Consider the following 16,074-nt stretch of genomic DNA (forward strand, 5'->3'; position numbering starts at 1 on the left):
CCTGGGAACCTGCTGAATATGTCCACGCTCCTCGCCTAATCAAAATATTTCACCGAACATTTCCTGACAAGCCAAAACCCCCGGAGAAGCCCGGTTTGGGAGGGGCCTTGAGGGGGGGTACTGTCATGATCTCTGCTTCCAAAAGGTCAGGGTTTTCCCAACTCCCTTGGAAGCAGGTCCATAACCCAGGTTCCGAGTGCCAACCAGTCCCAATTGGGACCTTTTGGACCCAGTCCTGGCGCCAGTGGCACCAGGCTCATAAATATGCCCAGTCCCAGCGCTGGAAGCGCCGGGCTCATAATGCTTGGGTGGACTTACCTGCAGCAGACCATGCTGCTTACTTGCCTGCCAGTTGAGCCTCTGATCCTCTACTGTTTGGAACTACTTTTCCTGTTGGGTGGGGCAGGAGCCACTCCCTAGATTCAGAACACTGGAACTCTTCTGGAAAGCAGGAACTCTTTTCTTACCTAGGCGTGGCTGTGGAAGGAGACACCTAAGCACTACAGGAGGCTATTTAAACAACACCCGATGGATGAATCTTGCTTTGCGTTATTCTGCATCCTCTGCAGCAGAACGCTCATCGTGTCTTCTGCATCTGATCCTGGGCCTAAGGAAAAAGGCTTACCATCCTGAATCCAGTCTTCAGCAACACCTATAAAGACAAGAAAGAACAGGTTAGCATTACGGTCTTCAGTGACAGCTCTTCACTTACCTGGTCCATCGGCTGTCACCAACACCTCACGCTGCATTCCGGCATCTGAAAGACAAAGGCTTACCTACTCTTTGTGCGCTCTGGAGGTCTTCACACTGCATTCCGGCATCTGAAAGACAAAAGCTTACCAACTCTTTGCACGCTCCGGAGGCCTTCGGCGCTGCATCCCGCATCTGAAAGACAAAACAAGGTGTGTTTAAAGACATTGGGGAACTTTAATACTCACGTGCCATTACTCCTTTCCACATCTAACCCAGTGGGTATTCCGGCACCCTGCAGCCGCTCCGAACTTGTACATGCAAAATAAAAAGAAAGTTAGAGCGCATCGTGAAGCAGGCAACAAGCGCTTACTTACGTGCTTCCAGGCGCGTCTATTCATCACACGGGCTCCATCTTCAACTCACTTCAGCCCGTCATCCGCCATCGCCGGAACCCTGCAAAACAAGAAACATCATTACTAAAGACTTTAAAGACATTAGAATTACTCGAAACTTACCGTTCGTGCAGTAAACGACGGACAGCAGTCCTCTGAAGTCAAGAGGCCTGCTCCCCTTATCCAGTGAAGAAACTGGTTACAGCACCCTGCCCCGAGGCAGATGGAGAGCACGGCGTTCACTTACCTAAGGTGAGAGCGTTAACCTTTGGGGTTCTACAGGAGAAGAGAAAGGGAATAAGAGAGAGACATTCAATAACCCAGTTCCTTAATCCCATATTTTCTATCTGCAGACATCTTACCCTTCGAGTCAGACATACAGTGCACAGAGGTCCAGCCCAAAGAGCCAGCCGTGTGTTACACATCACCTTTGAAGATACGGTATACGCCCAGTCAAGACCGGCGCCTCTACGGGAATCAGGTGAGCGTACAAGGCTGGCGGCAGCTGTAATTTAGTTTAGACTCCACCAGGGAGTAACCAGATTTCTCATGTAACTTTTGACCTTCTGCTCTCAACCATGAGGCAATCCTAAACGGCTGCTGTGCAGATACGGCTTCAGAGTCCAGCACTGCAACCCTCTATAGTAGTTTGGACGAGTTTCGCTCCATGGCTCTAAAACGCACCTGGTAAATTCACTATTAAACATATATACACCATGGTTTCTTAAGACCAAATGGGTTAGCTACCACTTTAGATTACAACAAAGTTAATAGACAATATTCATTGTCCGTCGCTAAAGTAGAGTAGAGAAAGATTTAGGAGTTTTGTGCTCTAGCACCTTGAAGCATCTGTGTGCTAGATGGATTTACCAATAAAATATCATAGACCAAATAACTGGAGAGACTGGAAGAAGATGGTGAAATACTGCTTTTATGTCGATGAAGTAAAGCAGGGTGGATCATCAGTCATCAAGTGGATTCGTGCTGGATCACAAGGTCTTCTTGATTATACTTAGTTTATTTAATGCTAGATGCGTCACCTATGATGTCATCCTACGTGGCATATTACAAAAACCTATCGAGGGGTGGGATTGGATTAGGGGAGCATGTCTACATCTAGAATGCATGAATATTAGTCAACCATTGGCGGTCCCTTGTCTGTAGGATACGCCCCGAGCTCCTTCTACATACATAGCACACTCATTACAGCAAAGAATATGGCAGCGGAATAATACTTGCAACATTGTATGTAAAACTGCATTTATGCTTTTCTAATTGGTTGGCAACCCAAATCCAACCTTGGACATTCGTCTCGCTCACAGCACGTCCATAGAAATGAAACCCAAGTGCTTAGAGATGCATCCGCTCTCTCCTTGTTTTTTCAATTAGTCCACCCTCTCTCTTTGGTAGGCCTCATGCCAGTCTCCTCTGTTTGAAGATGGACCTTGCCAGTCTGCACTGTCTCAGCGCATTCAAGGGAGTGTAGGCACACCATTATCTTAGCCTCAAGCCTAATAAATAGCCCTTGTTTGTGAGCTCTTCGCCACGTGTGTTACGGAGAATTTTCATTTTTCCCACCTTAGACACCCCCCAGCTCTGTTGCTGGACTTTAGGACTTTTACATTTTTACCCTGGAGTGAGTGAGACCATTTTCTCACTCTCCAATGTATTTTGATCTGATTTGGATTATGTGTTTGCTTTGTTTTTGGAGGCATCTACGTTTTGTATGGTGACACACAGCACCTTTAGTGCAGTGTCACAGAGAAATCCTTTAGATTTATCATACGGTTTAACTATCTTTTCTTGTTAGACCTAATGTTCTCAAGAATGGTAAAGTGAAATTGACTTTACTTGCCTTTTCTCTTTGTAGGTCCAGCACACACCATCTTATGTGGAGTTCTGGTGGGTTACTTAGTAGCCCCTTTTCCTACTTACTCATGTAACATTTTCTCTTACCCTCCCTTCTTTAAAGGGCTGGTGGCAGTGGTTTAATGTTCCTACCATTTTGCTTTTCTACCGCAGGCTGAATCCTCAGCTGCAGTATAGAACCCATGGGTGACCATTGTGTCAAAATGGCCCCGGTCTTCTTTCACCATTTCTTGTTTGTGAGGTCTTTCTTTGGTTTTACTCTGTGCACCAAACCAGGTTTAACCCCTTTGTTCGTTTTGCCTTTGGCGGGCTTCAGTACTGAAACTCACCTCTGGCTCCAGTGTGTCTGGCAGGGCAGGAAGCGAGGGAGGTGCCCGAAACTTCCCTGTCCTTAGTCTCCAGGGCAACCTCTATGCAGCCAGTCCTGATAGGCTGGCTGTCCTTGCAGGACAGCCACCCTGCTGTGAGTGGCAGATAGGCTGTGCATTATTGGGAGAAACCAGCATAAAATGTGAGGCTTCTAAGACAAGAGTTGACCACTGGGAAGAAAATCTCGACGAAGAAACCGTGAGCGTAGCTTGCTGCATCCTCCTGGACCTTTGAATTGCCCGATGAAGCCCTGCTGCTGTGCTGCAACTCCTTTTTCTGCTCAACAAGAGAAGCACCGGAAAGGACGACTTCTTTCCTTGGGTTAGTGGGACCAACCAACCCTGAGACAAACTTTGCTGAAAGACCTTCCCCCAACTGGCTGTACTTTCAACCAAGTGCCAGGGGCCGAGTGCAACGTCTGTAAGCCAACCAAAAGCTCCAGGAGTCTCCTGAGGACCCTCCCGAAGCAGGACAACCCAAGCTCGAGTCACCTCACCAGAGTACTGGATTCAAGGAGTGAAGGAATCCCAAACCGGGTCCAAGATCCACGGGGGTGCTGTTTACTGTGCGCTGAAACCACAAAGTGAAAAAAGCCTGTTGCTGCTGCCGACCTCTGAACTGCTGTGCAGGAGTACTCCAGACATCCTCCCTATTGTCCCCACGACTGAGGCCCAGGAACACAGGATCTGCAACACTGCAACCAAGACAGAAGCCAGCTGGATCCTCTTCTTCAAACCTAAGGTACTCTTCTGACTAAGGGGTACTTACCTATTTGTCTGTAGCTTGCTTTTCTCAGTTGAGACTTGCAGTAGCTGATCTCAGCTCTAACCTTCACAAGTGTAACAGCTTGTGGCCCAACATTGATTTTCTACAACAAACTCTCTAACTTTGTGCAAGACATTTTGCTATCTAAGAAGTGCCTCATCTCCATAGACTTTATTGTAAATTGACTTTGGCTGTCCTGGCTGCCTGCAGACTCTTCTAGTCCACTGACTGATTATTACTGTCCCCATAGGTGATACATTGTTTTTTAACTAATATTGCTGAGAAAGGTTTTATCTAGACTTCATTGGAAGATTTAAAGTGCTCATATGCTCTGAGAACCTGTTAACCTTTTTCCTTCCCTTAACCTTTCCTCTTTATCAACCTCAGAATCTACGTGTACTAGTGATATATAAATGCCATTACTGTCCTAGTTAGGGAAGTCGCCTCAGGGTCTAGGTAGTGTGTAAGAAGCATCACAAGAGTATTTACTAACTTTGTGTTGATTCTGGAAAAGTATTTTAAAGTATATGTGTTATATACATTGCCCTTTTTAAAGAGTTCTTATTTAAAAACGACTGTTAAATAATTATTTTAACTACAAACCTTGAGTGTATGTGTTACTTGTGTTGGTGAATTTCATTGCTACACCTCTACTCCCATTGTACCCTTCTTGAGATTAAGTCTGGCTGCTTAGTCACTCTACCAACTTATGTAGTACAGACCTATACCAATAGGTGGGTTACCTGATATCGAGAGGACAAGACTGGTGTAGCATCCCAGAGGGTTACTGCATCCAATCTTGCCTAACAGCTTCACCTTGTAGTACGGGGGCTACATCAGGCAGCATATGAGGCAAATTGGTTTGATTACATAGACGGGTAAAGCATCCCCTCATTCCTGAGAGAAGAATAAGCTACATATGTTGCAAGGAGTTTACTTGTAACAGTGTTGGTATCGCTGTAGTATTCTTGGAAGTGAATAACTAACATAGTTAATTACCAAGTGTTTCTGCTTACTTTGAACACTGCCTTTCTAAATACGTGGCGCTAGGTTTTACTCACCTCGAACCGCATACTGCTATTCTAAATAATGTTTGTACTTTGGTTCATATACCAAAAGTATTGTTGGTTTTTAGTCCGACATCCAGTGGTAACTGCCGAGTATTGCAGCTTGTCTTTCGAGAATCGAAAGGGGGCGTTGCCATGGGCGTGCCTGTAACACTATCCCTACGTGACGTGTAGTGTACCCAAAATCCCTCCTGCGTTGAGGTCCCTCAGATTGATTTTTTTCCACCCAGCATACTGGTCGCCTTATGCGGAGCTCATCCAGAGACATTGCTATTGTTATCCTTCGACCTTTGGTCACATATTAAGTTATTGAATATTATCCTACCGTCCCTTCCATCGACGGCTGTTTCCACGGATCTCTGAGGGACAGTGTTCCGTTCGGTGCTGCCGACCACGTGGCCGGGCCTTCTGGCCGGACCTAAACAGTAGGGAGAGTGGGGTTGGGGTCGACATTTCCTTTTATAAGAATGCCTTTCCCTTCCTCTTTGTTCCCTGGGTCATTTCGTCACTATATATTTCCTCAGCTATGGAGAGGACTCAGTTTAGGTTTTGTCCTTCTTGTAAGGCCAAATTTCCTTGAAGGATAAACACTAAGTGTAATCAGTGTCTGCCCCTTAATCACGACGAGACGGTTTGTGCGGCTTGCAAGCTCCTGCTTCTGAAGACACTGAAGGAGCACCATGTTAAGCGGTGGGTGGCCTACAGAATGTCGCAGGCTGAGTCTAGTTCTCCCGTTGCAACAACCGCCGATTGTGACGAGGGGCTGAGTGACGAACAGGCCTCCGATTCGGAGGCGATTGACCTCTCGGTGGAGCATTCCCGCTCTGCGTCGTCTGTCCCCGGCCCCGCTATGCAAGACTCTGGTACAGCTATGGGGACTGTTCACCCCAGCGACAAAGACGCACACTAAGAACACAACCCCAGGGACGCCTTCGACGAAACAGTCGGAGTGGTCCATAGCGCCAACGGGCACACCGGAAATTACAGCCGTGCCTGCCGATCCTTTGGATCGGCAGCCCTCCCCGCAACCACAAGTGCGCCTTGCGACAGGGCCCTCTAAATTGAAGGGCGCTGACCCCAATATTCAGGAATCCGTTAAACGCATCGGAAGAAGGCGTCCACGGCCGAGAAGGCCCCGGTTCGCCGAAAGTAACAGCGCAACCGCAGGACCCTGCAGGAAAAGGGCGCCATAGAAGTTCCACAGGTAAACAAGGGTATTTCTTCAGTGTACTTCCTTGTACCCAAAAAGGATCTCACCATGCGCCCTGTCTAGATTTGCGCCCAACTAACAAATTTGTGAAACCCTAAAAGTTTTGCATGGTCACTCTGCAGGAAGTAATTCCCCTGCTCACACCGGGATTACATGGCAACATTGGACATGGAAGATGTATATTTTCATATTTCAATTTTTCCGGCGCACAGAAAATACCTCAGATTCATAATACAGGACAAGCACGATCAGTTCACGGTACTATCCTTCGGCATAGCCTCAGCACAAAGGGTATTTACAAAGGTACTGGCAGTTGCAGCAGCACACCTACGCAGGTTATCCAACCCGGTTTATCCTTACCTCGACGACTGGCTCATAAAAGGGGATTCTTACGAAACATGCATGTTAAATACCCAAAAGACGATGGCCCTCTTATTCAGCCTGGGATTCTCCATCAACGAGAAGAAGTCCAGCTTAAACCCCAGTCAAGTCGAGCAGTTCCTAGGGGCTCTAATTCGTGAAACGGACGGCCTCGTCTTCCCCACCAACGAGAGGGTCCAAAACATGCCGTTTCAGATCCCTCAATATGTAGCCAGTCAAGAGGTGACAATACGCATGGCTATGCGACTGTTAGGAATGATGGTGTCATGCATTTATTTGGTTCCTCACGCGCGCTTGCGTCCAATGCAGGAGTGGCTCAACATCACTGGTGTCAGGCCAACGGACAATGGGACGATCTAGTGGTTGTCTCCCCTGCAGTGGAGTCCACTCTCACTACAGACGCATCTCACCGGGCGGGGAGCTCACCTGCTTCAACAGACCGTGCAGAGAGTTTGGTCGTCAGACATAGCATACAACCACATAAACCTGTTGGAATTGTTAGCAGTATTCAAAGCACTGAAAGCTTTTCCGACACAACTGCAGGGGAAGACGGTTCTGATCCTCATAGACCGCGCCACAGCCATGTATTATCTGAACAAACGGGGGATGGGGGGGGGGCACTCACTCTCCAGTGCTGTCCAAACTGTCCCTGAACATGTGGAAGTGGGCTCTCAAGCGCAAAATGTTCCTGTTATCACAACATGTTCCAGGGGAACGCAATCTTCTGGCACACGTACTCAGCAGAGATTTTCCACTACCCATGGAGTACGAATGGTGATTAAACGAAGACATCGTCTCCAACGTTTTCGCAGAATGGGGCTTCCCAGAGATCGACTTTGCAACTCCGGAGAAGGCTCAATGCCTAGACTACGCCGCCAGGTACCCCCAGAACTGCTCCAAGGGGAACGGACTCTGGAACACATGGTCAGGGAAATTTAATGGCGCTTTCCCCCTTGATCGAATTCACTCCCCCCTCTCCCCATCCCAGAGGACACTTCGACTCAACAAGATAGTGCACATGATGCACCAGGAACCAGTCGACATGATATTGGTGGCCCCCATGTGGGCCCGCCAACCCTGGTTCGCTCATCTGATGGACATGTATCCATCTCCGCCAGTGAAACTACCTTGCACGTACAACATGTTGTCTCAGGACAAAGGGGAGACACTTCACCCATGCCCGCAAACATTGAACTTAGCGGCCTGGCTCCTGAGGTCATAGAGTTCGGACACCTACAACTCCCTCAGAGATGCATGGACATACTTAAGGAAGCGAGAAAACCTAACACCCGATATTGCTATTCCAGTAAATGGAAACGCTTTATCTGGTGCAATACCAAGGGTGTCAATCCCCTTGACTGCTCTCCTACTCACATTGTGTTGTACCCGACTCACTTGCTTGACTCGGGCCTGGTTTTTAATTCCCTTAGGGTTCACTTAGCTGCTCTCTCATCCTACACTACGTCACAAGAAAAGGTGTCATGGTGGAAGATACCAGTTATTAAGGCCTTCATGGAAGGGGTTAAGAGGATTCACCCCCCCCATTTCGATTCTAGCTCCCGGATGGGACCTGAATGTGGTATTAACCAGACTTATGGGGTCGCCATTTGAGCCTATTCATAAGGCAAGTCTCAAAGATCTCACCTATAAAACAGCCTTCCTAGTGGCTATCACTTCTATAAGAAGGGTAAGTGAACTACAGGTCCTTTCAGTTCTAGACCCTTTTGTTACAGTTCACAGAGATAAGGTGGTTTTGCGCACTAACCCTCGTTTTGCACATAATTTTATCTCCAAGTTCCATGTGAACCAAATAGAACTGCCTACTTTCCTCCAGAACCCTACTAACCTGGCCAAAAGAAGCCTACATTAGATGTGTGCAGGGTAGTCATGTTTTACCTGGACAGAACTAAACCACTGAGAAAAACAAACCAATTTTTCGTTTCATTAGCAGCTGGTAGAGCAGGGCATCCTGTCTCTAAATCGGCCATCTCAAGGTGGATTGTCAAATGCATATGGCACTGTTTCTCTCTTGCTAAGAGAGAATGGCCTTCAAGCCTAGAGCACACTCTACTCTGGGTACTGCGGCTACCATAGCATTCATTGCAAATGTTCTCCTAGAGTCCATTTGCAAAGCGGCAACCTGGAGTTCTGGACACACCTTTACAAAACACTATTGCCTAGACACTCATTCTAGGTCTGGTTCTCAGGTGGGACAAGCAGTACTAAGACAGCTTTTCACTACAGTGCCTTCGCACAACTCCCCTCCAACTCCGGGTACTGCTTGCTAGTCTATGCACAGCATGTGATTCTAAGCAGATTAACAAACATCAGAAGACAATGCATTACTTACCGTAATAGCATTTCTGATGACTGTATCTGCTTAGATTCACATGCGCCCTCCCTGCCTCCCCGCTCTAATGGTAGGAACATGGATGTCTTACCACTTTCTCTCTTTTCTGTACTCGCTCACGATAGTCATAAGGCGCCCTCACAGCAGAAAAAATACAATCAGAGTGACCTCGACGCTAGAGTGATTTTGGGTACACTACACGTCACGTAGGGATAGTGTTACAGGCACGCCCATGTAGACGTCACCTTTAGATTCTCGAAAGACGAGATGCAATATCCCGCTATTCACATGATATGCACAGCATGTGTATCTAAGCAGATACAATCATCAGAAATGCTTTTACAGTAAGTAATGCATGTCTTATGACCAAGTAATAGTACTTGCCTTTCTAAAGAATTCTCTTTACCTATGTGTATTTATTTTTTACAATAAATTCGTTTTTCAGTGTGTCCTTGGACCATAGTTATGCTACAAGTTCTTTTTAACTTCCTAAGCCCTCTCTGCCGCCTAAGATAAGCCTGGCTGCTCTGCCCACGATACCACATTATGTAATACAGGTCTATACTAAGAGTTGGAGTTTACTGTATTGCCCAAAGGTTTAGTTTTATGAAGCCCTTTAGGTGGACTTGAGAAACTGTCCTAACACACAGCAAGCATGAAAATGTTGTTCATACATTTGTGGGCAAAGGCATCATGAAAATGCTCCTGTGCACCGTTCGTCTCTTGCATCTAGTACGTTTTTCCTGTGTTACCATACAAAACAAATTACAAACTGTCAGGCTTTTACAGAACATTTCACAGAAGGTGCTGTAAAATGCACAATTTTAAGCCATTATGTTCATATCGTTCAAACATTTGTGCCCCGGCAGTTCAAAAATTCATCAGCTGCTGCTGATTGTTTGATTCAAAGTCTGCTCTTGTATTGTTTTGCTACTGCTGTCATCACACCCCCTCCCGAAGAGTATATCCTGCCCTTACCCTGCACCACCACAATGGGCTGTGCCATACACCTTTCTGATGAGGGTAACTGCTGGGTTGATGGTGTGGGGCAGAGAAGCTGCTTTAGCATTACTCATTCCTGGTTTACTGTAGAGCAGTCAGCCATTGTAACCAGTGAAACCGCCTTTTTCTTTTGGTTGTATGTTCTGCTTTGGTTCCCTGAAGAAACCGCATGAGGGAATTGTTGCTTTCTGTCTTGAGGCACAGGTAATCTGGCGACTGCTCTAGGGTGCACAGTACAGAGGCTGCTTGCTTCTTTTTCAGAAACCATTTTCTTGAAGCAAATTTACAATGTCTGTGCATTTGCTGAAACCATGGATTTTCAGATGTTCATGCTTTGGATTGTTCTCTTAACAGAAACGGCCTGGAAAGGCAGCAAGACAGAAGCAGAAGAGCCGGGCACGATAAGGGCTTCACGGTTGGACAATTTATTCCATTGTTCGCTTACCATTTGTCAGGACAAAACAGCTTCGATCTTCTGAGCAGCTGCTGCTTCGTTAGAACCCTAGCACCTGTCTTCCACGGGTGTGCCATCTCTTTTTGATACCTTCTGGAACTTTACTGAACGAAAAATGCAGCTTCTCTTGGTGGCTTCATCTAACTGTGAAATTACTGCTATGAATGTTATGTCATTCTGTGTTTTCAAGTGGAGCCTTTCTGTTGGAAGAACCAAAGCCTCCGTGGGATTTTGAAGTGTCCGACAACATGAGTGTAAGCTGGTAATAGCTGGATTAGGAAGAAGGAGTTTGGAACGATCTAGAGTGAAGTCACTGTGGATGCGTTCACAATACCATCGTATTTTTTACATGATTCTTGCAGTGGAGTTTGTAATATTAAAGAGTTGTCACTTGGTTCTTGTGAGATCATTATACTCTGGAGTGATGTAATGTTTAGAACCTGCTCATTGAGAAGTACTTCAGTCGTTTCTTCTAGCAGTTGGAGAATTGTATTTCGATGACGCAAGTGCGCTTGCATCTGTGGTTGTAGGGCCCAAAAAGCTGATATCTACAAAGGATGGCCTAATCCATTCAAAAGCGTCGTCCTTCACAGTTCCGCCTCCTGTAGCACAGACTACATTCGTTCATTTTGGCATTTGTTATAGCGCATTTCACCCTGGCCCCAACGTGCTTTCGGTTGAACGCCCTCGGACAGACAGGGTCCAGAAATGTGGGAAAGGTTTGTGAGCTGCTATTATGTGTGTGTGCATTTCAGCGGTTATTTATGCAAGGGTGACCAAGACCCTGGTAGTCACCCATGTCTAAATGGAGTGTATGGGTGCAGCAAAGGAATACTATGGGCTAAAGGGGATTGGGGGGGACTGTCTTTACAGCGATAGTTATGTGGGAAGCTACAATTCAAATATTTGTCATTAAAATGTAGCTTCATTCTTATGGCAGTGGTGATTTGCAGGAGTGTTTGTGTTGTATGGTTGTTCAGGGTGTGTGGCGTGAATCCGTGCCTTCCACTAAGTAACAAAGGTGTGGTCGGCGAGGGGAGAAATGGGTTTATTGTGCAAATGACTAATTCCTGGGTTTCATTTATGTACTAAGAGCATTGATGTGTCCTGCAGCTGATTTAGGTGCTTGTAGTGCATAATACTCACCCTATGAGAGGTACTTGCAGAGATGGCCATGCCTAGTTCCTTCTGGTGCGAGAGAACTGAGACCCTGTTTCACGATTAAATGCGGCAGCCTGGCCTACCATCCTTTGCTTTAGTGGTACCTGCCGTGCCAGCCCTAAGCGATGGCTCGGAGGTGCCTGGTGGTCATCCCTCACCACGTTCAGCTTGATATTCCCAAGGTGCATTTCAAGTGCGATGCGTTGCCACTCTCCCTGCTCATATGGGTGTAACACCTGGCCCACTCTCGGGGTTCATTCTAGGTGCAGGTTGTGCAGAGTGTCTGAGTCCTCGCTGAGTGCTTGTGATTCTGCAAGGAAGGAAGGTTGGATGGCAGAAACCAGGCTGCTGGCTGAAGCGATCGTGCGATAGGAGGAAGGTGGGAATCATGAGGGTGGAGGGAGAAGACTAAGTTTTGAGGGCTTTCCTGAGGTCCAGGCGATCATCTGAGGTGGTGCGTGAGAGTGTGGGAGTATCAGAATGTTGGTGCGAGGACAAACGGGCGCCTAAGAATCTGGTGAACTTGAAAAGCAGGACTACCATTAGGTGTGCAGAGCCTGATCTGAGGTTTCTGGTGAGGTGGCGGCGTGAGAGCTTGGTTTGGAGAAATTCTGGGCCTTTCTTGTGAATTGCACTGTGGTAATGCACATGGCCTTGAAGGATGCCCGTCAACTGATTGCCAGCCATTTAAGAGTCTGGAGCACAGGGGAGATGTGTTCTCTGGTGGAGAGTGTGGGGAGGAGCCTTGCTGCAGAGTTTCTGAACCCTTTGGAGCTTTTTCATTTGGTATATGGACACGCCTATGTAAAGAGAGTTCGAGTAGTCTAGGCGCGAGAGGATGATGGCCATGATTACGGATTCTTTGGGAGGTGGGGGTGATGTGCTGGAGTAGGAACACATCTGTTCTAGGATACGGAGGTTGAAAGTGCATGATCTGGAGACTATTGATGTGGTGGGAAGGGGTCAGGTCTGAGCTAAAAGTGCATCCTAGGTTTTTGACTGCAGGGGGTGCAATGGGGGGTCCTAATGAATGCAGCCACGGGATAGGTTGGGAAAGGAGAGCTGTTTTACTGCAGATTAAAATTTCGTTTTTTCTAGAGATGAGGAGCAGGTGATGGTTTGTCATCCAGTGGTCCGTATCTGAGGGGCATGATGCCAGGTAGGGTGGGGTGCGGAGGGGGGAGTTTGGGATCTTGCGAATGATCTGGGTGTCTGCATAGCTGTAACAGGTGAGATTATGGGAACAGATGAGCTTGGAGAGGGGTGATGATAGAGGTTAGAAAAGGAGGGGGGGTAGGCTTCCTGGTGGACTTGGTGTGGCACTGGTGGGGTCGAGGGGGGTGGAGGAGAAGGGAGCTTGATTTGGGTGCAGTTGGAGAGGAAAGAGGAGATCCATCTGAGGGCAGAGTCCATCATGCCGAGGTCAAAGACCGTTTGTGAGGATGGAGTTGTCGTGTCGAAGACTGCTAAGAGGTCAAGGAGGTCTGCAGTTCTTTTCATGTCCCAGATAGAGACCAGGGAGGATTAAGTTCTATGGAGGGGTCAGTGTTTGGGACGAATTGGTGCAGTCACACTGTGCGGGACTACACAAGACTCATCTGCTTGGTATTAACTTAATCCACCTTTTGGTATAAGTCTGTACAACACAACTTGGTAAATGTGAGCTGTAGCTATGAAATCAGTCAATACAAGTAACACACTCTCAAGGTTTCAGTTATAAATAGTTATTTATTTAACATCAGTTTTTTATAAAGCAATCTTTTAAAAAGGCAATTCTTTGTAACGGTTCAAGTAAACTTTGGTAAACACTTTTCATAATCAATCAAGCTGGTGGATACTCCTTTGGAGATGCAAATACTTTTCTCCTACACCCTGAAGTGACTTCAATAACAAGGATAGTATTGCATTAATATATCACACCAGTATGCGTTTCAGGAAGAAAGGGTTAAGGAAAAATAGGAAGGCAAGAACAGTTTCTTATAATGTGAGGACAACTGAATCCTGCAATGAATTCTAGGTAAGCCTTTTCCAGCAGTAACCGTATTCAACAAGCTACCAACCTATGGAGGGGCAAGCAATGCCAAAGTCAATGGATTTAGAAGAGTGCCTTTAGGGAGCCAAGACAGCCAAAGTCATTTGGACAAAGTCTATCTTTCTGATGCACTTCTTTGATAAAGTCTTTCACAAAGTCAAAAAGTTCACAGAAAATCACTGTAGGTACAAAAGCTGTTAGGCCTGTGCAAAGGGGAGTTGAAATCAACTCAAAGTTAAGCAAGTTGCCAAGACTTAAAGTAAGTACCCCACGCCCAAACAGTACCTTTGGTTCGAAGAAAAGTGGTCCAGCTGGATGTTGTCTTGCTACAGCTATGCAGACCCTGGTTCCTGAGCATCAGTCGTGGGGACAAGGGGGGAGGACGTCAGAGGGCTCCTGCAGCAGTACTCAGGAAGGTGGTCAGCAGCTATGGGCTCTCTCCAATTCAGCAGCACTTCGGGGTTTCAGCACTTCGCAAACAGCACTGATGCAGAACAAATCTCTGGTTGGACTTTCCTCACTACCTCGGTCCTGGACTCTGGTAAGGGGACTCTGGGTCGGGATTTCCCGCCTCTGGAGTGTCCTTAGGAGGCTCCTCAAGCTTTTGTCCGGATTCGATCTGCGGCAGACGTTGCACTCGGTTATGGACCCTCAACCCCTGGCATTGGGCTTCTGCAGCAATGGAGAGGCACAGCAAGTTGGGGATTGAGCCAAAGTGGAGCTCATCTCAGGGTTAGTTGGTCCTATTAACCCAAGGTAAGAAGTTGTTCGTCCGGAGCTTCTCTGTTGAGTTGAAAAAGGAGGTCAGCACAGCAGCGCAGGGCTCAAGGCAATTCAAGGCCCAGGTTGCAGCAAGCTTCTCTTCAGTTTCTTTGTCGAATGTTTCTTCCAGTGGTCGACTCTGACTCTTGTCCCAAAACCCTCGCCTTTTTAAGTAAGTTTTCCCAATCATGTGCAGTCTAGCTGTCACTCACACAGCAGCGTGGCTGTCCTTTGGGGACAGCCAGCTAGCCGATCAGGACTGGTTTCGATCAGGCACACCTAGAGACAAGGGACGGGAGCATTTCGGGATCCTCCCTCACATCCTCTCCTTCCAGACATACTGGAGTTAGGGGCGGGCTTCAAGCTGAAGCCCGCCGAAGGTAAAACACACAAAGGGCTCAAACCTGTCTCACCACACAGAGTAAAAGCCAAGAAGGACTGCACAAACAGAAAATGGCGAAAAGACGACTGGGCTAATTTTGACAAAATGGACACCCATGGGTGCTGTACTGCAGCTGAGGTTTCAGCCTGCGGTAAAAAAGTACACGTGTAGTATCCACTGCCACCAGCCATTTAAAGTAGTGAGGGTAACAAAAAATGTTTACATGAGAAAATAGGATAAGGGGCTTCTAAGTAAACCCCCATCCCTCAGCACTCCACATAAGATGGTGTGTGCTGGACCTATAAATAGAAAAGGTAAGTAAGGTCTTAAGGTAGTTAAACCTTAAGAGAAATATTTTAGATTTCTCAGTGACCATGCACAGAGGGTGCTGTGCATCACTATACAAAAAACAGATTCCTGTGAAGTTTGTCAGACTCCAAAAACAGTGAAAACATAAATTCCAAATCAGGTAAAAACCCACGAGAGTGAGAATAAGGTCCCACTCAGGAGTTGAAATCAGTCTGATCCAGCAAAAGAGCTGGGGTCTGTAAGGTTGAAGGGATTTGCCACAGAAATTAAAACTCTCCATACAGCCTGAAGCCAGACTGGGCAAGGTCAAGAAGGCCATGGGCCTCTGTGAAGAGGCTGAGCTGGGAGTACACCATGCCGTCTAGTAGTTTGGCTATGAAACTGTTGTTGGATATGAGGCGGTAGAGAGGTGGGAGTTTAGTTTTTTTTTGTTGTTGGAGTGGTTTGACGAGAGAGGTTTTGTATTCAATTGGGAAGATACCAGGATCTGGCGAAGGTGCCTGCACAGGTGGAGGAGAGGATATTTTTGAGGGGCGGTGCGCACAGGTCTCCCAGGGACCCTGAAGGCCGCTATTTGGAGAGAAGCTTTGAGAACTCTGGAAAGGAGATGGCAGGGAAGGATTTAAAAAGGGGCTGGCCTGTGGCCAGTGTATGGGGGTGCTGTCTGTATGGGGGGTTGGTGGTTGAGCCTAGATGGCAAGGGATCTATCAATGGCTGTATTGAAGTAATGGTTGGAGAGGCTGTCACACAGTGCCTGGGAGACGATGGGCGGAGTGGAAGAGCAGAAGGGGGGGTTTGGGCGGTGTCTTGATCTCCGAGATTATCTTGTGGAGTTCTTTGCATGGGTTGTTTTCATTGCCGATGCGGGAGCGGGT

The 16,074-nt window shown here is 47.2% G+C and overlaps 1 protein-coding gene across 4 annotated transcripts in view; it reads left to right on the top strand.

Annotated features, from left to right (window-relative positions):
* Positions 1-10,947, top strand: part of EBNA1BP2 (EBNA1 binding protein 2) — a 117,077-nt gene extending 106,130 nt beyond the window's left edge. For all 4 annotated transcript variants that reach the window (XM_069642452.1, XM_069642450.1, XM_069642451.1 and 1 more), the window contains exon 10: positions 10,453-10,947. In XM_069642452.1, the coding sequence (XP_069498553.1) occupies positions 10,453-10,503 (51 nt within the window). In that variant the 3' untranslated portion in view covers positions 10,504-10,947. The remainder of the gene's footprint in view (positions 1-10,452) is intronic.
* The last annotated feature ends 5,127 nt before the right edge of the window (positions 10,948-16,074 follow it).

This window comes from Ambystoma mexicanum, chromosome 1q, assembly GCF_040938575.1.
Source record: "Ambystoma mexicanum isolate Mex_15411 chromosome 1q, UKY_AmexF1_1, whole genome shotgun sequence".
Classification (NCBI taxonomy): domain Eukaryota; kingdom Metazoa; phylum Chordata; class Amphibia; order Caudata; family Ambystomatidae; genus Ambystoma; species Ambystoma mexicanum.